Below are 24,144 nucleotides of genomic sequence, written 5' to 3'. Positions count from 1 at the left end.
TCGTAGTAGTTAAGGTAGTGCTAACGGTTTAAGAAAACATCATTTTTCAACTTAAACAGAAGTCTGCGATCTAATTTTTTATCAGCTGTGTTATAGAACTGGTTTCCATGCATTTTTGCAAAAATTGTCTTGTTCAAACTACACAAAGACAAAAAATAAAAATCTTGTCAAAATGTTCAATCTGTGAGTGTGCAGCTTTGAAGGGGTAGTGCCAATCATTGACGTAGCAGGTTAAGGGGTAGTGCCAATCATTGTCGTAGTAGTTAAAGATGTAGTGCTTATCATTGTCAGTGTAGTAAAAGGGGTAGTGACAATCATTGACTTAGTAGGTTAAGGGGTAGTGACAATCATTGTCGTAGTAAGTGAAGGGGTAGTGCCAATCATTGTCGTAGTAGGTGAAGGGTAGTGCCAATCATTGTCGTAGTAGGTGAAGGGTAGTGCCAATCATTGTCGATGTAGTTGAAGGGGTAGTGCCAATTTGTGCCACAGTGATCAATACTGCAGTTGTTAAAGTGTTAGCGTTGATGTAATATAAGTAAAGTGGTAGAACCAAGTGCTGTCACAGCAAAAGTTGTAAATGCCTGCTGCAATAGTAAAAAAAGGTAGTGTGACGTGTTGCAGTAGTAAAAAAGGTAGTATGACGCTGTTGCAGTAGTCGAGATGCTAATTATTATTGCTGCAACACTATGCCAGGTTTGAATGTATGTATTTATAGAGCTCTTATAGTCATTTACTTATGATTTCAAATACAAAGTTATTTTGCGGCTGTTCTGGTTTCGATCATATATTGTTTAGTTTTTGGTTACAAATATGTGTTTGGTTTCTTTAAGATATAAACAAGTATTGATGGACCAGATTTGAATGAAAAAGTGTTTAATCAAGGCTGCCTATTTCATTTCCAACTGTTGCATTTTGCTTGCAGGTAGCTAAATAAATAGTACCTCTTTTACAGCACTTTAAACAGTTTAAACGAATCACCAATATGCCTTAAAAGTAAGTTATCATTTATTTTAACTTATTAATTCCCCCTTCCATTAGAAAATGTAAGGTTATAACACAATTGTTCAGTTAGGGTTCTCACTTCTTACCAACGCAATCCGAAGTTCGCATCCGGGCCAGGGTGCACTTCACAGATTCACAAATATTGAGTTCATTTCCGCATTTAAACATGGCCAAGCAAATATGTATAATGGGATAAAAACAACAAAGGCATTTATTGCTTCTAGTTTAACATATACAAAATACCGTACAACATGGTTTAATATTTTCACAGGCTGTGACCAGCCATAAATACGTACATCATAATTCATTAAGTATATTAGCAGTCACTGGACAAAAATACAAACATCGTTATTAATATTAATAGGTATGTTGTACATAATTTATTCAACAATTTAAAAAATATTTATATTACAATATATGACCAAACAATAATATATAAAGCAAATTATTAAAACATTTCTAATACAATATATGACATCACAATAATATATTTAGCGAATTATGAAAATATTCATAATACAATATATGACATCACAATAATACATTTAGCAAATAATGAAAATATTCATAATACAATACATGTATATGACCAAACAATAATATATTTAGCGAACTATGAAAATATTCATAATACAATATATGACATCACAATAATATATTTAACAAATAATGAAAATATTCAGAATACAATATATGACCAAACAATGACATATTTAGCAAATAATGAAAGTATTTATAAAACAAAATATAACAAAACAAACACACATGTATTAAAGGATTCTAAATGACATACAAATTCTGATTGATAGATGCACATATTACGTACATCCTAGTGCATAAGATGAATGCAGATTAACTAAGATTATTTTAATTTTAATTTTGATATTTAACTGGTTTTGGCAATGTGTTGATTTTAGGACTAATTCTATTAATATTTAAAAGCTGCCTGTAAATTTTGTATAACTATTTCCTTTTTGGTTTATAATATTGATTACAAGGCGAGTCAAATGCTTTAATGTAGTACAAAGCAGAGGTGAACTTCTCTTTTCTGCAGTATAAAAACATTACTAGCTTAAATCTATTTGTACATCTGTTAGAGAAGATGACATGACTAGGGTGGGCCCTTAGAGTGGTGGGTTTGAAAGGGGACAGAAGGTCAGGGGTCGGGGAAGGGTATGGGAAAGGCAGGATATGGTGGGATGGACAAAGGCGGGACATCAGGCCTGGTCATTTTGTTTCGGGATAAGGTCAGAATACAGGGGCCCCTGATTTTTTTAGAAAAAGGCAGACACAGTTAGGGAACAGGACTGGGAATAAGGTCTGAATATCATTGACAGATTGATGTACAAATAGATTTATTTAAATACAAAATGTTGTAAATTAGCCACAAGGTCAATACAAAATCAATTCCTCAAATTACTATTTCACTCTTATACAGCTCCATTTTTGTAATTGCAGTCTCAAATCTAATAATTGTGCTTGAATTGCATTAAAAAAAACATATGCTGTTTAATTAAACACAGACTGGTTTACCAAACTGACCCTACATAACAGCACCTAAACAAGTAATAATATAATTATCTGAATTATACAGATGTAAAACTACGGTACATTTTTTGTAAATTCAAGATTTAATATTGCTTTTGAAAATAATTTTCATCCAAAGTGTTTAAGTTGTACTTAAGACACAGTTCTAAATTATCTAAATAAGTTTGAATAAAGATTAAATAAGAGCACCACAGGGAATAATACAATGCTTGACTGTTCTTTTACATCAAAAAGGGGAAGAACTCTTACACTATTATTTTAGCAAGAGTTACATACCTTGCTATGCATTAGCACAAATACACTCATCATTAAGAATTTCATGAATGCACTCAATTGTCATTACACATAAGTCAATCATATTCAACACTTTTATCATCAAGAATTTCATATATTCACTCAATTGTCATTACACATAAGTCAATCATATTCAACACTTTTATCATCAAGAATTTCATATATTCACTCAATTGTCTACCACATAAGTCAATCATATTCAACACTTTTATCATCAAGATTTTCATATATTCTCTCAATTGTCTACCACATAAGTCAATCATATTCAACACTTTTATCATCAAGAATTTCATATATTCACTCAATTGTCATACCACACAGGTCAATCATATTCAATCAGCTGCTTTCTGAAGTCAAATGCTGTACATATGAACATAATGTCATGGAAAATATATCACAAGGATTGAAGCATATTGCATAAGTATAATACAACAAGCAATGGTAAGTAACATTTGTTCCAACCTAAAACATTTCACTACAAAAGAGATCTAATACTAGATTATTTAACTGGAGAATGAGAAAGCATTTTAATTTGGGTCAAAATTAATAATGAGCAGGTTTCCAAACTTTTTAGTTTCAGCATAAGTATAGAACTTTCCTTGAATAACTGACAAATAAATTATATTACTTCTACAATAAGGAAAGAAGGACTCTTTACCAAATAGGACAAACACAGGTTAAAGTTTATTATCAACAGTTGCAGAAACAGCAACAACTAAATAAATGGTTTATTATCAACAGTTGCAGTAACAGCAACAACTAAATAAATGGTTTATCATCAACAGTTGCAGTAACAGCAACAACTAAATAAATGGTTTATCATCAACAGTTGCAATAACAGCAACAACTAAATCAATGGTTTATCATCAACAGTTGCGATAACAGCAACAACTAAATCAATGGTTTATCATCAACAGTTGCGATAACAGCAACAACTAAATTAATGAGAACTATTAATAAGTGTTCAAAATTCTAAATCACATTGTAATGCAGTACACAAAATAATGCATACAGTCACAACAGTAATAGCAACAGTAGAACATAAACACTCAATAATGTAAATACCCTACAGCATGAACATGGTTTTAAAATAGTTTACAAACTACATTTATACGCTTTCAGAAGCATCAGCACAAACATTTCGAACACTATTACAGAAAATAACAATAACTGAGGGAAATGTTGCGAATCATTCAAAAACAAAATACGTTGATAATCACCAACAAAAAAAGAGAGCGCACCAAAGTGAACGCCAACACTCGCCTTTTGTTCAGTGTAAAAAAAGGCATAATTCACAACCAATAACCAGAATTATGGCTTTGCTATTCATGTGTGTATTATAGCTCGCCACATGTGTACCAAGTTTCATTTTGATAGCTTGAACATTTGATATGCTTTGACACAATAATGACAACACCAAGGCTATGAGAATAGCTAGACTTGTTTCTTTGAAACAGTCCGGCTGAATTCAAATATGTACATAATTCAAACAAGATTTTTTTTTTATTTTTTAAGTTTAATTATTTTTTTTTGTATTTTTTATGTAAGTAAAACACAAAAAGGTATAAGTATTTGGTAAAACACGAACAGGTCTAAAATAATGACCATAATTATAATTCAATGCAAAAACAAAAAAAAGTTCCGAATAAAATAATATATATATAAAACTGCTTTTGAAGTTATTTTGAATATGTTTTTTGTTTGTTTTACCAATTAATTACACCTTTTTGTACACTATAAAACAAATAAATGCTTCAAAATAAATGAAACAAATAAACATACATAATAGGTTGCACAAAAATATTTTTTATTTGGTTTTATTTTTTTATAAAAGTTACTAGAACGTAACAAAATATTAAAAATCACTATATACATCCTCCAATCATCATCATCATCCTCATCATCATCACCTTTAACACCACTAACTGCAAGTCGTCAGCATACCGAAAAAATAAATAAAACTGCACAAAAGCAGAAAATAACAAATCAAACGAACGATTGCAACATTCCCCCAAAACAACTTCACTGAATGCAATCAGTAATAATACAGTATCGTATTGAAACGTTCATTCCCAACGAACATCTTATATTGTGTATAATGCTCTCGTAAATGGTTAATAGGCTTGCCTTTCTACTATATACCTTTGTAAACAATAACAGGTTTCATACATTTATCTTTTTTTGATATCCTGTGGTATTTCAGTTAATGTTATGAATGTTCTGCTCCGAATGTTTCAGTAGAGGTTATCCTCTGCTTTAATTGGCAAGTTTATTTAAAGTACATAATACAAAATACTGAAACTATGCCAGTCAATGGAAGCATACAGTTCAGGTTATCATGAACTAAAAAGGAACAGTTCTGACCATGCTGCCTTAATTTGTAGTTTCTTTAATTTGTTATATGGTAAAGCTTACTTTTTGTAGTAAAATTAATAACAAGACTTTGTGAATGCTTATATAATTTCATATACACATTCAATCTATTTGTACATCTATGTCTGTTAGAGAAGATGGTATGACTTGGGCCGGCCCTTAAGAAAGTGTAGAGTAGAAGGTTGGTTTGACAGTGGACAGGTCAGGGGTCAGGAAAGGATTTGGGGAAAGGCATTTGTTGGACGGGATAATGGTGGGATTGAAAATTGCCAGGCGTAGGCTAGGAGGGGGATTAAGTGGAGTACAGGGGCCCCTGTTTTCAATATCAAGATGGATCGCAGGACAGGGACTAAGGTCAGAATTGAACAGACAGCAATGTACAAATTGATAAATATCAATAAAAGATTCAAATAGATCATAGTTGTCCAATGCTCAGACAACATAAAAAAAATGAGTGAAGCCAAGGTCATGTATGAAACTGTTCAAAATCATATACAGCTAATACTTTGGAGCTTCAGTCAAGATCTGCTTTAGGCAATTAAACAAAGTAAAATAATGCATTTGTAGATATATGCAGTCAAGTCAAAAAGCTTGGATAACTACACCAACTAGTTTGAGGACTTTTCAGAAATTTATCTGATTTTAACAGGTGTGAAATAAGTCTAGTAATATGAACATCATACCTTTAAAACATGAAAGAGGCTATGAACATTCTCTTTTTTTTTTTAAAGAACACTGTTGAAAAAATGGCATCTTTCAAAAGGCAAACCTGTATTTAACCAATAAAAAATGAACACAAACAACTTAAAACAAATCGTCAGTTCTTGTTCGTGGGAATGTCCTTTCAAGTGTTTTTTTCAGACAACATTCACAATCAGGACGTTGTTGACGGTGGCCCATGGAGACCGGCATGACACAAACACAGCTCTAGCCATTGTAGAGCACTGCAGCCTTCGTATTATAGGTAAACTGCAGCCATGTATGTAGCGATGCTGAGCAGGGATTTTGTACAAGGTGAAGAAGAGGTGCGGAGCGATTTGGATCATAGTCGTTAAATACTTTGGATCAGAGAGAGATGTTGTTTGGCTGAGATGCAGAAGAGGGAGTCCGGTCGAGGGGTGGGGGAGGGGCAGGCATTTTTATTCTCATTTCCAAGCCGGTTTTTTCTTTGCCTGCCCCCCATCGTCATCAACACGCTTACGTTTTGTTGCTGAAAATATATAATAACAAAAATTAAGAAAAAGTTGAACACATGTAATAGAGAGATAAAAATTTGTAATAAAAAACAATTACTACTGCAAGTGGATGCCAAAGCTCCTCCATCTTATTTCCAGCGTTCATGTTTTGTTTCATTTCACATAGAATTATAAGGTTGTCAGGCAGGGACCCCACATAATAACGGATTATATCAAGGGGCTGGATAAGATTTTAAGTTGAATTTAATATGATGCAACATTTTGAATAAACCAGGGAATGAAAAGTGCTGTCATTAATTTCCATTCTTACTGTTGTTGTTTTGAGAATATTGATCCACACATTAAATGTACCAGCAAAAACATTCCTTTGAAGAATTAAACAGTTTTAATATCAGACACTCTGACCATACACAACACCTCTACTCGTTTCTTATCATAAGGTATGTACTTACAGACTTTTCCACGACCTCGAGCTGCCCCACCCTCGACCGTCTGCCCACCAGCTGATGATGTGCTGGGGGCAGAAGTCTGCCCACCAGCTGATGACATGCTGGGGGCAGTGGCAGCAGAGCTGCGGGCAGATGTTGTCTTCCGTGTAGAGCTGCCCACAGTTGCTGCCGTGCTGCGGGCAGAAGTACTGCGTGCAGTTGTTGATGCAGTTGTTGTTGATGTCCTGCACGCAGTTGACGTTGTAGAAGCACTGCCCGCAGCGAAGCCAGGTCTCCTGCGCACAGCTGCAAAAAGGCTCCTGTGCGCACTGGCAGATGCAGGTCCCTTTGGCCTTGGGATCTGAAATAAGAAAAGGTAAGAATAATGTGGCTGTTAACAAAATAGGTTTTAACTTAGGCAGTTATATTCTTCAAATGATGTCTGAAAGGTGATTATTAAATCTTTTGGACAGACATTTTTTCTATTCTATGTAACCTGAAACGACCAAACAGATTATCTATACAGTAATTTATAAATATTATTAAAAGTTGTAAAATTATCTTACCCTGCTCTGTTCTGCCATTTCAGTTGAAGGGGCCGTACAAGTATTGGCCCCTTCTTTAAGAGACCTGACTTCCTCCCTCAATTCTGCAATCTCAGCTCTCATGCGATCCATCTCCACTCTCATAGCTTCCATCGTTTCAAGCTGAAAAAAATATATATAGTTTTACAACCGCATAACAATTATAATAATTTTATGATATTACTTTAACAATCAGTAATTTTTGACTAAACGAGCAGTGCTGGCCTATCCTTTGGCCAAAGTACATAGATCAAGATAAAGTTTTTAGAGTCTTCTGAGGAACTCAGTTGAGATAATGATCTCAGGGGCTTCCATGTCTAACCTTAACCTGGGTGTGTGGCCGACGCTTAACACTTCGTGGAAAGGAATGCAAGTATAATAGCTCTCATTATATTTGTTATTCTAGTCGAGCTAAAGATGAATCTGTTTAAACATGATGCACAATTTACTCACTTCCTCTCTCTGATTTTTGCATTTGCGCTCCAGTCTCTTTCTGTCCGCTTCTTTCTCCTCCTGCCGCATCTGATGGTACAAACAACAGCAGGATTTTATAAAATGATAAAACTTGTGTCAAAAAAATGACTGAAAATTTTATAAGCTTACCGAAAATTGAAACAAGAATGAAAATGAATTTAAAAGTGGTGGAACGAAATCAACACTATACAATGTTATTATGTGAGATGATATCATGACAGCTGACCTTGGAAAAATAACTCGGCCAGAATGATATGACCTTATCAACATTATTATATCTTAACAAGAGGCCCAAAAGGGCCTTTGCTCTACTGGCATGGCTCTTGTGGTCATTTTTTATCCAGAGCATGTATGTATGGGTAAAGGGCAACAGATATATAGTTCACATTTTGTGTTTGGGTTACCTGAAAATGTTGCACGTTCAACATCTGAGCCCAGAAAGTATTGTAATCAGATTAGTTGCATGAACTATTTTAATATGTGCCAAGTAAAAGTCATCTATAAAAAAATATGCTTTCAAAACTGTACTCATGGTAAATATTTCTGTAGTTTTAAATTTAAAAAAAAAAAGGTTGGTCAAAAGGTCAAAGTCAAGGGCATCCTAGGACAACATTGATCAATTTAAACAAACATTCACAAGCAATTGTGCTGAGATGGATGTACAAACACAAACAGATTTTCAAAACTTTACCAATTTAAGTTGACCAAACCTGAGAACCCTGGGCCAGTAATGACCCCAGGTGCATAACTTCACAACCAATTTTGTTAAGATGAATGTGCAAACTACAGACACTTAGAGCTAAAAAAATGGTCTTTGGGCTTTCAACAAGAACAAGGCAGAGTAATTCACAAAATCAACTGCAGTACCAAAAAGCAAATTGTCTCCCTTAATCCTAGACTTTAATTTACATGTACATGTAAGCTGGGCTAAAAGTAGAATTCTCTCATGCAGACCTGCATGGCTAAAAATAAGTTGACCAAAATGAGCATTTTCAAGGCCCTTAATCTAGGCAAGCATGGGCGGATATAGCTGAACCAAGCTCTAATAAATATCTAAATACTGCAAAAGTTTCATTGAGATACAATCCAAACTGAAGACTGCATCACGTTAACAAGAAATTGATTACAGACGCACGGAGGCACATACAACGTACACATAACCATCGCATACGCTCTTCTGGCCTTTGGCCAGTAGAGCTAAAAATTGTTATAAAAAGATAAAAGTTGAAATCAATCATTCTCAGTAGTTGGCATGTACTTATGAGTTATCATTGACAAAAAAGCCCAGTTAGACTGGACATGTACCTTGTTGTGTTGTGCCACTCTGGTCTTACATGCCGGTCTCCATCTTATCTCTAGGTTTGGTAGTTTCAGGTGGGCCACCGTCTTCATTGTTTCAAATAATAGGGGACGAACCCTAAGCCTGAAATACATTTAAAACAGTTAAATAATATTCTAACACAATACAAATAAGGAGGCATTTAACCTCAACTTTTCTGACCCATATTTCAAAAAACTACTGAATTTTAAGGTCCGAAATATCTTCACCATGTATAAATCTCATTACGGTAAACATTAATTTCAGGCAATTTGTTTGATTTTATATATTTGTGCCAGAAAAATTTCATTTTATGAAGAATAGCAGGTCTTACATCAAGGTTAATATCATGTACTCACAATTTGTGCAAGTAAAGGGTTAAAATGTTGCAAATATTTCAGTAATAAACTCATTTGCATGTAAAATGCAAAAGCTGGTTGTCTTGTAACTTATGGGAAATAAGCTATCACAGGAGTGAAACATGGCCCTAAATTCCACCTCCACACAGGAATGTCAACTGATTCTTTAAAATAAGACCACCCCTCAGAGGTTATTGTTTTGTTAAAAATCGACAGATGTCCACTGAGTGATTCCAATATACACTTTGTTAATCAGGGAGTAAAAGCAGGAGCATAATTCTATTACTTTTACAAACATATTACCTCTGCAACATGTGTATTAAGTTTCATTTTGATGGCTTGAATGGATTTGACTTTAAGTTCAGGCCAAGGTTAATTTTACATGCATAATCACTCCAACTCCACATCATTTAAATCAGCCAATTATCACCTTATTTCAAAACCTCATATATCAGTTTGTGCTCAATATTCAATTTGAGTCCAATGGTTATCAACCACTGACTAAACCAAGTTTGAAGTTGCACCTATCATCTAAAAGTGTCTTCACTAGCAAGAATAAATAGACAGGTATTTTACAATGCAGCTAATTTCTCACCCTGACTGCTTCACATCCTGTAAACTATCCAAGATCTGCTCAAAAAGGTCTTCTGAATCTACAACATTCAACCTGTAGTTGTTGCACAATCTGCAATAAAAGAGAACAGTAAATATCTTTTGTGAGAGATCTATTTACAGGTACTTTATATAATACGTCTTTCTACAGCAGAATGTTGGATTTGTTAAATGTACAGATGTATTATGGCATAACACAGTTTGGAAAGATACATGTTACTTTTTATTATAACTACATGGACAGTACTAGTATGTTGTTCTTATAAATTATCTTCAGATCTTATCATGTTTTGGATGACAAATTGCCAAAATCTGGTACAAGGTATGTTGGTCCAGTTTAAATCATTATTTACAAGGTTTGTCAGTTAACACTTTTTGTCAACATGATAATCCACAAAACTAAATTATTTATCGTACATTGAGTCAAGTCACTATTGCGTGTGATCAACAACAACAAAATGATATATTTTTCACAGTTAGCAGACTGTGTTAGAAGGACTTGTTATATCATTCATGCATCTCAAGAGAATGATCTCTTTTGACCAATAAAAGTCTCCCTTTTTACAGAACACTCAAATGGTATCAATCTCTAACACATCCACTATACCTGTGGTAAAATTAGCACGAGCCCACAAGCCTTGCACTAGTGAATTGCATAATTGGTTTGATAAATTTTTTTAGATTACATACTGAATCTTGTTTTAACCATTTGATGCCAAGCACAAGTACACTATTTCTGTCTGCTTTCTTAGATTTTATGAGCAAAACAGATCTGTGTGTTCTGTAGTTTTCTTCAGAGACATCACATGTTGGCATAATTGAAAGTGGGTGCAATATTTTGGGCTTCACTACTTTTTTCCTTTTAACATACCCACCAAAAAGTATGTTCACTGCAACATATAGAAAAAGAAGATAATTGTTGAAGAATCACTAAAAGAATTACGTACTGTATAAAGTCTCTCTCCCGGCAAATAAATGTAAACAGGCAAGTGGGGTTCAGTTCTTCCTCCAATGTGAACCTCATCTCGGGCTGAAAAAAGGACAAACATGAATATGAAAAAGTTAACTAAAAAAATCAGTTCCACCGGATCTTACAAAGTAAAGTCATTTGTTCTGAGACTGCAATATACAACCAAACAATTCTGTTACAATGTAAAGCTGCTGTTTTTGTGGTCTGCTTAAATGTCCATTTTATTCCTAACATGCATAACCACAACAATTCAATTTAGCCACTCTTAGCTCAGCTTTTAACAAAAAACACCAACATGCGCCAAGTCATGTAGAGAAACATTTAATGCCGAGAAAAGAACTATTAGAACTATTTTAATTTACTATATCACTCAATTTTGTTGGCATGCAGACTGGTAGTACTTTTGTCAATGCCAAATTGATATAATAAAAGCATAATTAAACACTTCGTTCATTAATTAATTCCATATCATTGAATTCTTAAGCTATACCATATCATACTACCAAATTCAACTTACAATGCCAACCTCAACGGTCTCCCTTGTAACTCTGATCTTGGTTACCCTGAAAATACACAAACAAATATTCCTCTGAAAAATTACTGAAGTTTCAAGTAAATATAATAAGCTACAGTGGCAAGCAATAATATAAATGTATGACCAAATGTTGTGTTTTTTACCCTTGAAATTAAGCATACACACTGATTTGTAATAAAAGATTACATGTATTATTGTTGTAGTTTCTCAAACTTCAGGGTAGTATGGCCTTAAATGCGCAATAATTCAATCTTGAGCAATGTCATCAGGAAAAAATGCACAACTGAATGAAATATATATGCATTCACTGGAATGACAGCTTATTTGTCAGACATTTATTGCCTTTGAGGCAGTCTTATTAAGGATCATGACCATTCAAAAGTGTGGGGATAGTAGGTAGAGTTTTTAATGATGTTCAAATGATGACTGATATTTGCAGATAAATTTGTATCCTTGAAAGAGCACAGAACAAGTAAATAGGAGTTACATTTAACTTTGTTCACCTATATTCATATACAATTGTGATCTTGGCCTTTGACTCTATGACCTCAAAATCCATAGGGGTCATATATTATGAAATCACGTGACTGAACTGTGAAGACATGGATTTTACCGTGCTCGAAATAACTTAAAAAACAAGGGAATTATCTGTGTTTAATTGTGGAAACTTTTGGAGTAACATGTTTACGAATGCATTATCTTCATGTCGGGCGAAAATTCAAATCAAAATTCTAAACAAGGTAGCAAAAAACAACGAAAAGCAAAACGGAAAGCCACCTCCCCATTGTGTGAAGAAAGCAGACATTTTGATCATCTTTCATGCACGAGCGCATCGAGTGTACCGCGTTATATACCAGCTCAGGTAAACAATAGTACATTTACACCTGAACTTTATACGTCAAATATGAATTTAAACATGACCTCTCCTATTGGAAACTTCCAACAACCGTTCACCTATGGTATGCAGCAGTCACCAGGGATGTTTCAGCCAGCACCCCCGGCGCCGTCAACTCCGCCAAGTTGTGCTTTACAGATCATGGAAGATATTAAATCCATAAAAACGTCACTTCCAAATATTGAAAAGACAGTTAATACCATCAATCTCAAAATATCGGACATGGATATTAAAATCAACAATCTAGAGTCAAAGGTTACGGAAGTAGAAACGTCATGCAGCTTTATTAGTAATGAGTTTGAAAGACAGAAAACTGAAGTGAACGAGGCAAAAATTGAAATTAGAAAATTGCAACAAACATGTGGTGACTTAAAAAATCAATCGCACGAATTTGAAATCCAAAAAGATCAAATGAACGACAAGCTCTTAGACTTGGAATCAAGATCAATGCGGGATAATTTGATTTTCTACGGAATACAGGAACATGGTCCCGAGGAAAACTGTGACACTCTTGTAAAGGATTTTATAGCCTCTAAACTCGGCATTGAAACAAAAGACTTGTTATTTGACCGCATACATAGATTAGGTTCAAATAAAGCACCAAAGCCCCGACCGATCGTCGGTAAGTTTCACTATTACACCGACAGAGAAAAGATACGACAAAAATCGTACGACGAAGGCGTAAAAAAACAACTGAAAGAGGCCAGGCAGGGGGTCGGTGTTCAGAGACCGCAACAGACCAGGGATGCCAGGAAAGCGTTATTTGATATCATCAAAGCTGAAGAATCAAACGGGAAAACCACAAGGCTTGCTGGAAATAAACTTTACGTAAACGGCAACCTCTTCAAGACATACGTCAACGGGAAAGTATGCGATCCTCCACGTTACAACGCACAGGGCCAGAACTAGGGATGTCAGGAGAGTGATTTAAAGATCCTGTCATGGAATATTAATGGACTTTCAAGAAAATTAGCAGACCCAGACTTTCTTAATATATTATTTAACTACGATGTAATTTTTCTATCTGAAACTTGGTTATCCAATAACAACAAGATTAATTTAAACATTAAAGGATACCAAAGTGAACATTTATATGGTAATAAATCATTTAATACAAGGAAAGGTCGATATAGCGGTGGTATTTCAATTTACTATAAAGACTGTTTAAGGAGTAAAATAAGCATTGTGAAGAAACATCAGTGCGGTATAATATGGGTTAAATTATGCAGTTCATTGTTTAAGTTTGATCATGATGTATACTTCTGTAATACATATATTTTACCGCAAGGTTCCACTGTTTTAAACCAAAATGATATAGATTTTTTCGATATTATTGAATCTGATATTGAAAGTTTTAAATCTCTTGGCAAAATATTTATTTCAGGTGATATGAACTCAAGGACAGCGGATTTATCCGATGTATTAGATTTTGACAGATACATTGATTACGATGACAGCTATATGTCAAATATTGTTGATATTAAACCACGTGTCAATAGGGATCAAGTGATCGATTCGCACGGGCAACGCTTGATCGAGCTTTGTAAATCTACCTCGCTTCTTATTGGTAATGGCCGGTTATACAATGATAACGGCGACTTTACATTTCATTCACTAAATGGCTCGAGCACAGTGGATTATTTGTTATTAGATAAACATGATTTTGAATACATAAGTGACTTTAAGGTATTAGAACCGAATGAATTCTCGGATCATAATGGAATTAAAATACATTTACAACGTTATATTTACCAGCAGCCCGCGACTAATGTAAAAAATACGGAACGATTTATTAAATGGGATGAGTCTAAGATAAATGCTTTCCACGATCTTCTTTTAAATAGAGAAAATGTCGAATCTATGCAAACTCTTACAGAGCGTATTGAAAACTACACTCCAGACGAAAATTTAGATAATATTGTTATACAGTTTACTGATCTCTTGCAAGAAAATGCATTGAATATTTTCGGTAAAACTCGCCGTAATTTTGATAAGAACATAACAAATCATGCAAAAAAGAAAAAATGGTTTAACGAGGAATGTTACAGCGCTAGAAAACTATATACGATTGCAAGAAATGTGTTTTTAAAAAATAAAACAAACGAAAATAGACAACATTTTGTAAACACTAAAGCTAATTATAACCGAGTTAAGCGAAGAGAAAAGAATAAATTTAAAACTAGAGAAAAGAATACACTACGTAACTTAGCAACAAAACAACCAAGACAATTCTGGAAAAAGATCAAACAGCAATATAAAAGCAATAATAGTAATGCCGAAAATCTGAGTGTTGACGACTTATACTCTCATTTTGAGACCTTATTTGGTACTGAATCATATACTAATGCTGACAATGATACCCATATTCCGATTATTAATTATGACGACGAATTGGACATAGATATAAACTACGATGAACTTAAACACGCCGTTTTTTCACAAAATAATAATAAAAGTTCGGGCAATGATAACTTAATCGCAGAAATTTTTAAACATTCTTTCGATCAAACATCTGGATTTCTACTCAAACTGTGTACTCTATTTAATAACGGCGAATATCCAAACTCATGGGGACTGGGTATAATTGTACCAATCTTCAAAGGGGGGGACATAGAGGATCCCAAAAACTACAGAGGAATCACTCTGATAAATATTATAGGAAAAATATATTCACAGGTACTATTAAATAGGCTCACAAAATGGTCAAAAGAACATGAAAAAATTATAACGAATCAGTTTGGTTTCCAAAAGGAAAAGTCTACAGTTGATTGTATTTTCATTTTACAGTCCATTATTTCTAAAACACTTAGCTCGAAAAAGAAATTGTATTGTGCGTTTTTAGATTATGAAAAATGTTTTAAAATAGATAGATTACATCTATGGCAAAAACTACTTAACGAAAATGTGAGTTTAAAAATGGTAAAGGCGCTTCAAGCTATGTATAGCGTTGTCAAATCTTGTGTATGGTATAATTCGAACACATCACGGTATTTTGAATCAAATATCGGTGTTAAACAAGGGGATCCAAGTTCCAGTCTAATGTTTTTATTTTTCGTGAACGACATTATAAATAATATTAACGCTGATATAGCTGGTATTTTTACAGCAAATGAAATCAAGATATTTCTGTTACTCTTTGCAGATGATGCGGTGTTATTCGCTCAAACACCAGAAGCATTGCAGTCTATGTTAAATGACCTGGAACGATATTGCAATGACTGGGGACTAAAAATAAATACCACCAAAACAAAAGTTATGATATTTGAAAATGGACGTCACACAAACTTTGAATTCTTACTCTGTAATACTATACTAGACGTTGTAAAATCCTTCAAATATTTGGGCATCCACTTCTTTAAAAATGGTAATTGGTTTCGAACACAAAAGCGACTAGCACAGCACGCTTCATACGCACTCCATAACTTATTTATCGTTTTCAACCAAATCGAGTTACATTCAATTGATAAATGCAAACTATTTGACAGTCTTGTTTCACCAATTATTAACTATAGTGCAGAGGTATGGGGAAATCACGAATCTAAAAATATAGAAATAATCCATTGTAAATTTCTCCGAAAAATTTTAAACGTAAAAAAGTCGACCAATTTAGACGGATTATACGGTGAACTTGGGCGCTTCCCTATGATAATAGCTAGGCGATTAATAATGATAAAATATTGGATTAAAATATTAAAATCAAATAATGCGTTATTGGTAAATGCATATACATTTCTCAAGACTGACGCTGATAACAATAACATATATGGAGGCAAAAATTGGGCTAATCAAATTAAAGTAATATTAAACCAAATAGGAATGACAAACATCTGGCAAAATCAATACACTGCTGATATCAGCTTTGAATTAATTAAACAACGCATCGTCGATATATATAAGCAAACTTGGTATGCAAACATTAACAACTCAAGTAGACTATCATCATACGCAAGGTTTAAGCATGACTTTCAGTTTGAAAAATATCTAAACTGCGTTAATGAAAATAAATATAGAATAGCTATTACAAAATTTAGACTTTCGTCACACGACCTAGCCATTGAAACTGGAAGGTATATAAACATTATAAGATCGGAACGTAAATGCTTACACTGTAACATGAATGTCGTAGAAAGTGAGTATCATTTCTTACTCGTATGTCCTAAATACAAACTCCTCCGACAACAATATCTCAAACCTTATTATAACTCGTGGCCTAATCTTAATAAATTTGACAATCTTTTGTCATCAACATCTGTTCACTGTATTAACAACTTAGCGAAGTTTATCTATTTGCATTTTGCCTTAGAACAAATGCTACAGCAATAACACTTCATTATTGATCATTTATCTGAATGTAAATCTTAACGTATTGAAATATGTAAATTGTTACTATGTCTTTTTGTAACATGACACCTACTTTCTTGAATGTTTGACCTCTCTGTAAATAATCTGTGTCTTCATTGTTCCATATTGTACTTTATTATGTGGCTATAAATGTGCATATGCCGTTTAATGCTGAATAAAGATATGTTATGTTATGTTATATTAGTGTTTGGAATCAGACAGAAAAATACTATCGATAATCAGTTTATGAAACCTATATATATGATCAATTATTTATCGATTTGATCATGACCCATTCCCAAAGCAAAATATTATATTTTTCCCAATCTTCAGAAAAAAATCCAAATAATTTTTTTTTTTTTTTTTTAGGAAGTCTTTTTACCTGTACTGGTTCATTTTCAACATCCTTATAAATTATGTGATGTAAAGTTTGTTTGATAATTGAACTTGGAAATCAATAATTTTCATCACATTCAGAGATCAGTATAAACTATTTACTGTCATGATATATTGCAATAGATATTACACCCCAAGGATTGATATTTTTTGGGTCTTTTAAAGGGTAAATAAACAAATATTAAATCATTTCCTAATCGCAGGAGACTAGACGTTGTTGTTTTTTAACTGTAAAATTTACAAATTTTGGCATTTTCACAACACAATTTCCCAAAATGTCTAAGGTCTTTTTCCCAAAATGGGCAGAAAAAGCCCTGTCATATTTAAGGCATAAAGATACAGTACATGCACCAGTTTTAAGCACCAATGTTCCCTAACAATATTGTGTGTACATTTCTTTGCTAGATTACATTATTTATCCAGAACACAACTATCCTTTAGTGTTTACAAGTTACTATTACATAACATGTGACCACTAGCTCTGTGGTTTAACTTATATAATTTTATTTCATACTGTATACATGTCACTTGTGTAAAATAGACACAAAGAAAGATAAATTTCATGTTTAAACAAGAGGGCCAAGATGGCCCTATATCGCTCACCTCAGTAAAACTTTGTGCTATAGACTTGTTAAAATTAAAGGGCAATAACAGGGATTTGGCTTCTCTGATGTATGAAAATGTAACCTCTTAGTGTTTAACAAGGTATTTCTATATTTGGGCTCCGTGACTTAGTTTTTGACCCCAGATTAACCATATTCAAACTTGATTAGAAATCATGGAAACAACTTTTCTGACAAATTGACAGGATATTTGGGCTGAAAATGTTGTCTTGAGAGTGTTAACAATGTTTTTCCATATTTGGGCTGAAAATGATACCTCAAGAGAATTAATAAGGTTTTTCCTTATTTAGGCTCTGTGACCTAGTTTTTGACTCAAGATGACCCATATTCAAACTTGAGCTAGAAATTATCAAAACAACCTTTCTGACAAATTTCCAGGATATTTTGGCTGAAAATGGTACCTTGAGAGTGTTGACTTGGTTTTTCCTTATTTGGGCTCTGTGACCTAGTTTTTGACCCCAGATGACCCATATATGAATTTGAGTTAGAAATCATTGAAACAACATTTCTGACGAATTTCCAGGATATTTGGGCTAAAAATGTTACCTCGAGTGTTAACAAGGTATTTCCGTATTTGGGTCTGTGACCTGAGTTTTTGACCCCAGATGACCCATATTCGAACTTGAGTTAGAAATCATCAAAATAACCTTTCTGACAAATTTACAGGATATTTGGGCTGAAAATGTTACATCGAAAGTGTTAACAAGGTATTATTATATTTGGGCTCTGTGGCCTAGTTTTTGATCCCAGATAACCCATATTCGAACTTGTGCTAGAAATCATCAAACAAACTTTCTGACAAATTTCCAGGATATTTGGGCTGAAAATGTTACTTAGAGAGTGTTAACAAGGTATTTCAATATTTAGGCTCTGTGACCTAGTTTTTGACCCAGATGACCCATATTCGAACTTGAGCTGGAAATCATCTTAACAACCTTTCTGACAAATTTCCAGGATATTTGGGCTGAAAATGTTACCTCAAGAGTGTTAACAAAGTATTTCCATATTTGGGCTCTGTGACCTAGTTTTTGACACCAGATAACCCATATTCAAACTTGAGCTAGAAAACATCAAACAACCTTTCTGACAAATTTCCAAGAAAATGGTACTTCTAGAGTGTTAACAAGGTTTTTCCACATCTGGGCTCTGTGACCTAGTTTTTGACTCCAGTTAACCGTATTCAAACTTGAGCTAGAAATCAATAAACAACTTTCTGACAACTTTACACAACATTTGGGCTGAAAATGTTACTTCTAGAGTGTTAACAAGGTTTTTCCATATTGGGGCGCTGTGACCTAGTTTTTGACCCCAGATGACCCATTTTCGTACTCATTCGAGTAATTACTGGGACAAACGTCCTGACCAAGTTTCTTGACAATTCAGGCACAATGTGACCCCAAGAGTATTAACAAACTAAGTGTGTATGGACGACAGACGACGGACAATCATCAATCCTAAAAGCTCACCCTAAGCCTACAGCTAAGGTGAGCTAAAATTCACTTTTAAACCACAAATATGAGAAGTTTAGAACCAATCCATTAAGGTTTCAATTACAAGGACAATTTGTTATGATAAAGGTACTGTACATAGTAACTGACTGATTAGAAAATGACCAGATAACTTAACAGTTATACTGTAGCATTTCAACTTTAACTACCAAAAACCAGACTCAAAACATATTTTCATGACATATTTTGATTGGTAGCGGTTATGCCTCTTGTTTCGATAGTCGATTGTTCAAATTTCACTAGTGACTCTCTCCGACATAGGCCTTTCTGATCAATTATAATTGATCATCGGCACAACACTATCAAATACTGGTTTCCCCCAATCTAAATGCAAAGTTTGAGGGCCGTGGGTACAGGCATTGTCAAGTTATCAAACAGCCTTTTGCTATCAGGGTCACTGACCTGGACCCTTGACACAATGATCCCTAATATCAATATGGGTCATCTACTGGTCAATGAAATAAGAACATCATTTCAATTTGAATTTGACTTGATTGGTCCATAATGAAACAAGTGGATTTTCTCATTACGTCATAGTAAAGAATCAGCCAAAGATGGCAACAATTCCTCTACATTTACATATGAGAGATACACAAAGGTCCCTGCTGTGCACTGCAGCACTCATCAGTGATCATTTTTCCACCTTTGATAATTTACCAATCTTAAGTTATGCTTTCAGACCAAGAATCGAACCTGAGTGTCCTAAGTGGGAAGTGAGCATAATTATCTTAACAAATGATTGATATTTAGTATTTCAAAACGTTTTCGTACCTAGTACCCCAGGCCCAAAATTTGTTTTTCTTTTATTGAATGAAATGAAGTCCAGAAATTTAAGACCACATGAAAGTGTCTTTTTTGAAAAAACAACAACAATTTATTCATGATAAAATATTTTTTTAAAAGTTCACAGTAGTATCTGATAAGTTAAAAAACTTAATCAACCTCGATGCATTAGGTCTTGTCCAATAATTGAGCAATTAACTGCAGATTTATAAAATTCCGTCACATACCAATTGACACCCCTTTTGTAAATACTGTGTGACATTTTAATCCGACATGAAAAGACTTTTCAGATGAGCACTTTTATTACATAATCATCTTCATTCCATTAGCTTTACAAAAATAAATGTCAGAATCCAGTATTCCTCTAACAACTAGTTTAGGACTTATAGACACTGAAAGGACAAGAACTATCACAGAGACAGCGCGCTTGACTATTCCTCCGCTTATCAGTGTATGGATTGAAAAGTTTTGGCAAAACATCATGGATCACTGTTAGATTAGGTGTCAATGCAATACATGATCATTGATGTGCTGAGATATTTACATTAATTTAGAAAAAGGGGCATAATATTGTCAAAATGCTTGATCAAGTTACCTCCTCTTGTGTACAGTTCAGGGGGCATGATGGTGAACAAGTGTGCAAAGTTTCAAAGCCATACGTCAATGGACTTAAAAATATTTGAGGTGGTACGCAAACTTAACAAAAGCGGTAACGACGCTTGGGTGACTAGGATAGGTCTCCTTATTCTTTGAATAGATGAGCTAAAAATAGCACAATTATTGCAAATATGCAATAGTAGGGGTAATGATGTTAGATTTTCATACAGTAAATCTGTTTAGTTAACAATCAGATGCTTATAATAAATGAGTCATCTGTTATTAAATTTAATTTTTAAACATTTTTTTTTAGAATCCAGTTTTCTGATGCCTATAATTTAAAAGTAGTAACTGCAGAATTTTATTTTGTTTGCGACTTTCTTCAAATTGAGCATTGATGATTAAATTTACCAAACATAATGCAGAACCTGACATTGATTAAAGTTAACTCAAATGACTTTACTCTGATCACAGAAACAGAACAGATTTTTTTTTCGATTCAGACTTATATCAGTCTCACAGGTTTATTTCGCTATAATTTATTACTTGTACAGATTATCAGCTCAAATCTCAAACCTTTTGAAAAACATTTCCATCTGAAAGCTCAACTTTACATAGATAATTGACTCGGCATATTTTAAAGACTGACTAACAATTAATTAAGTCAACATAATTATACTGGATTTTGGATAGGTGTCCAGGCCTTTACTCAAATAACCACAGGTCTGAGTCTGACTATTGGACCCATTCTCAAAGCAAGAAATGTAATCTTTTTCCCAATCTTCAGAAAAATCCAAATTAAAAATTACTTTTTAGGAGTCTTTTTACCTGAGCTGATTCATTCAATATCCTAATAAATTATGTTAAGTTTTGGAAATATCATTTCAGAAATTATTGATCTTCATCCCATTCGGAGATCAGTATGAAATGTCTGTCATCATGTATTGTGATAGATATTTACATCGCAAGGATTGATCATACATGCAATACCTCAAAACGGTGGAATCCCCCATTATCTGCCTAAACTCGTTAAAAAATATATCATAAAACAAGAGCTGTCACAGTATGTGACGAATGCCCCCAAATGTGACACTGGCCTATGAACAAGGTTAGTACATGAAAATTTGATCTTGCCTTTACATGTCAAAAACATATGGCAAGTTATTTTGAATTGCCTCTGAACATAGAAAAAAACACCCATATTTGACATTTTCGTCTTGGTATGTGGAAAACATGTGGCAAGTTATTTTTAAATCTGTCCATACAAGAGAAAGTTAATTACAGCTTGGACACGACAACCTATACTCTTTGTCCATATATGCAGCACTCCATTGTGAACAAACACTAAGTGTGACCTTGACGTAAGAGGTAGGGACACGGATCTTGCACGCGACACGTCTTCTTGATATGTGGAGCACATGTGGCAAGTTATTTTAAAATATATCCATTGTCACAAATCTCATTTTACATTTATATTATGGTATTATTATTTAATACAATTTGCTTGTACTAGTTTAAACATTGATTTAAAATCAATCATTAGGTAGTATTGTATCGACACGATACGGTAACACTTGACCAATTTTCACTGCTCTGACCATTTTTCTGTCATCATAATTTGTACATGTTTTGGGTGTGTAATTCTCTAGTTAGTTGGGAACAGGTTTTTGACCAAGACAGACGTGTAACATTCTCTGGGTGGACGGACGGAACTGCCACGTCTGCAGTTATGCAGCCGAAAAGCTGTTGGGGAATGAATGTGCATTAATACTAAGTATTATTAACACCTGATACCAGGGTAAGTGCCATTACATTATAATTGTTTTATAGACATTCTTGCATTACAATTTAGGTTTGTAGATACAGTTAAATATTGTCTCCTGTACATGTACTTTGCAATTGTCAGGTTTTTATATTGCAAGTAAGCGTTGTAAGCGTTGTAAGCATTATTTGCTCATATAATTATCTAGAGAGCTATTTTCATTCGTGTTAAACTATAATTGTTTAGATTCTCACAGTTTGCCTTGACGGGGAATGAACCGACATTTTTTGTTTTGCTTTGCATAATTGTTGAGAGTAAAAGTGTATAATCATGATACTAAAGAAGAATCCAGACAAGTACAGTCATATTACCACAGACAAAAAGACAAATTTTAATTTTGATATTTAAACACACCCTTCTAAAATTTGTGAAAAAGCAACAACATTTTGTACAAGTCTGAAAATCATGGAAAATGGTTCAAATTGAGTATGAAAACAAAACATTCAATAAGAAAACCCCACATACCCCCCCCCCCTGTGACAGGGGTGGACCCCTCCCACTCGCATCCCCATGCGCCCCTATACTAGACTCTTGTTATGGTTGAATATAAACAATAAACATGAAAACAAACATTTTGAGTTGTGCATCAAATGCGCTTCTTTACCTACAAATTCTATGAAAATCAAACATGGAATTTTAAAAAATTCCTGATTTTGGGTCTTATTTAAACCCCTGGTGATGTTAATAGTCCATATTAACAGCCGCTTCAGAGTCTTTGATGATTTTTTATTTGGCAACTCAACGAGTCCATATCGCATTTGTTTTTTTTCCTAGCCTAGAATGACATATCCCAGCGCTAAGCATATTAAACAGAAGATAACAGCACCTGCTATACGGTTTCAAAATGGCTACGCTTTATTGACAAAAGTCTAAATCAGAAATGTGAACTCTATCATTGGAAGGTAAAATATACTGCTTTTGAGACCCGTCTAAGGCCATCCTGCAGATTTTTTAGCTATAAAAAACCTCAATCATATGAAATTGGCCTGAAAACTTATTTTAAAAACTTCAAAATTCTATTAACCATGCTAAAATACCATATAAATCTGTCACAAAAAGAACATAGTGCAATAAACAATTTATCGATTCACTTCACACTTTGGCCGAGATCGTTGCTAGGTTACCAATACAGTACTAAAGACCACTTTTGAATCAGCATTCTTTGTTAATTGGCATCCTACTAATCAGCATTTTTGTAAATATCAAGATATTATAAAACTGTTAAAACTCTTCTAAAATTTCCAAGGTGTTATTAATTATCTAGTGTATAAAATTTCACAAGCAGCTTTAACAAGACCTACTGCGTAAGTCACCGTACCAATTTCATAATCACGATATCCGAAAGTTTGTGTATCCGATTTCTTATTACTGTACCTGTTCTTATTATGGTGCTCGAAAGTAAATAGACTTTAATGGATAAGACTCAACATGCTATTTAAACAAAAAGGCCCTTTAAAACAGGTACATCACCGATGCCTTAATATAT

The 24,144-nt window shown here is 33.8% G+C and overlaps 2 protein-coding genes across 2 annotated transcripts; one reads left to right on the top strand and one right to left on the bottom strand.

Annotated features, from left to right (window-relative positions):
* Window positions 1-5,041: 5,041 nt before the first annotated feature.
* On the bottom strand, window positions 5,042-24,076 carry LOC128234953 (uncharacterized). Its single transcript, XM_052949602.1, has 9 exons — window positions 24,033-24,076; window positions 11,676-11,721; window positions 11,136-11,218; window positions 10,172-10,261; window positions 9,205-9,322; window positions 7,879-7,947; window positions 7,408-7,548; window positions 6,866-7,202; window positions 5,042-6,427 (listed from the first exon to the last, which is right to left on the bottom strand). Exons 3-9 carry the CDS (start codon window positions 11,210-11,212, stop codon window positions 6,363-6,365), a joined length of 897 nt encoding a protein of 298 aa, XP_052805562.1. The 5' UTR covers window positions 11,213-11,218; window positions 11,676-11,721; window positions 24,033-24,076; the 3' UTR covers window positions 5,042-6,362.
* On the top strand, window positions 12,610-13,497 carry LOC128235570 (uncharacterized). The gene has a single exon (XM_052950383.1). The coding sequence runs from the start codon at window positions 12,610-12,612 to the stop codon at window positions 13,495-13,497; it is 888 nt and encodes a 295-aa protein (XP_052806343.1).
* Window positions 24,077-24,144: the final 68 nt, after the last annotated feature.

The sequence above is a fragment of the Mya arenaria genome, chromosome 5, assembly GCF_026914265.1.
Source record: "Mya arenaria isolate MELC-2E11 chromosome 5, ASM2691426v1".
NCBI lineage: Eukaryota > Metazoa > Mollusca > Bivalvia > Myida > Myidae > Mya > Mya arenaria.
The sequence above is the reverse complement of the archived record's forward strand: the minus strand, read 5'-3'. Positions and strand labels throughout refer to the sequence as shown.

Coding starts and splice junctions, on each gene's coding strand:
- LOC128235570 (XM_052950383.1), top strand. CDS start 12,610: ATGACCTCTCCTATTGGAAACTTCCAACAACCGTTCACCTATGGTATG.
- LOC128234953 (XM_052949602.1), bottom strand. CDS start 11,212: ATGAGGTTCACATTGGAGGAAGAACTGAACCCCACTTGCCTGTTTACA. Junction 10,262..11,135: donor CGGGAGAGAGACTTTATACA/GTACGTAATTCT, acceptor CTTTTATTGCAG/ATTGTGCAACAACTACAGGT. Junction 7,549..7,878: donor GCAAAAATCAGAGAGAGGAA/GTGAGTAAATTG, acceptor TATTTTTTTCAG/CTTGAAACGATGGAAGCTAT.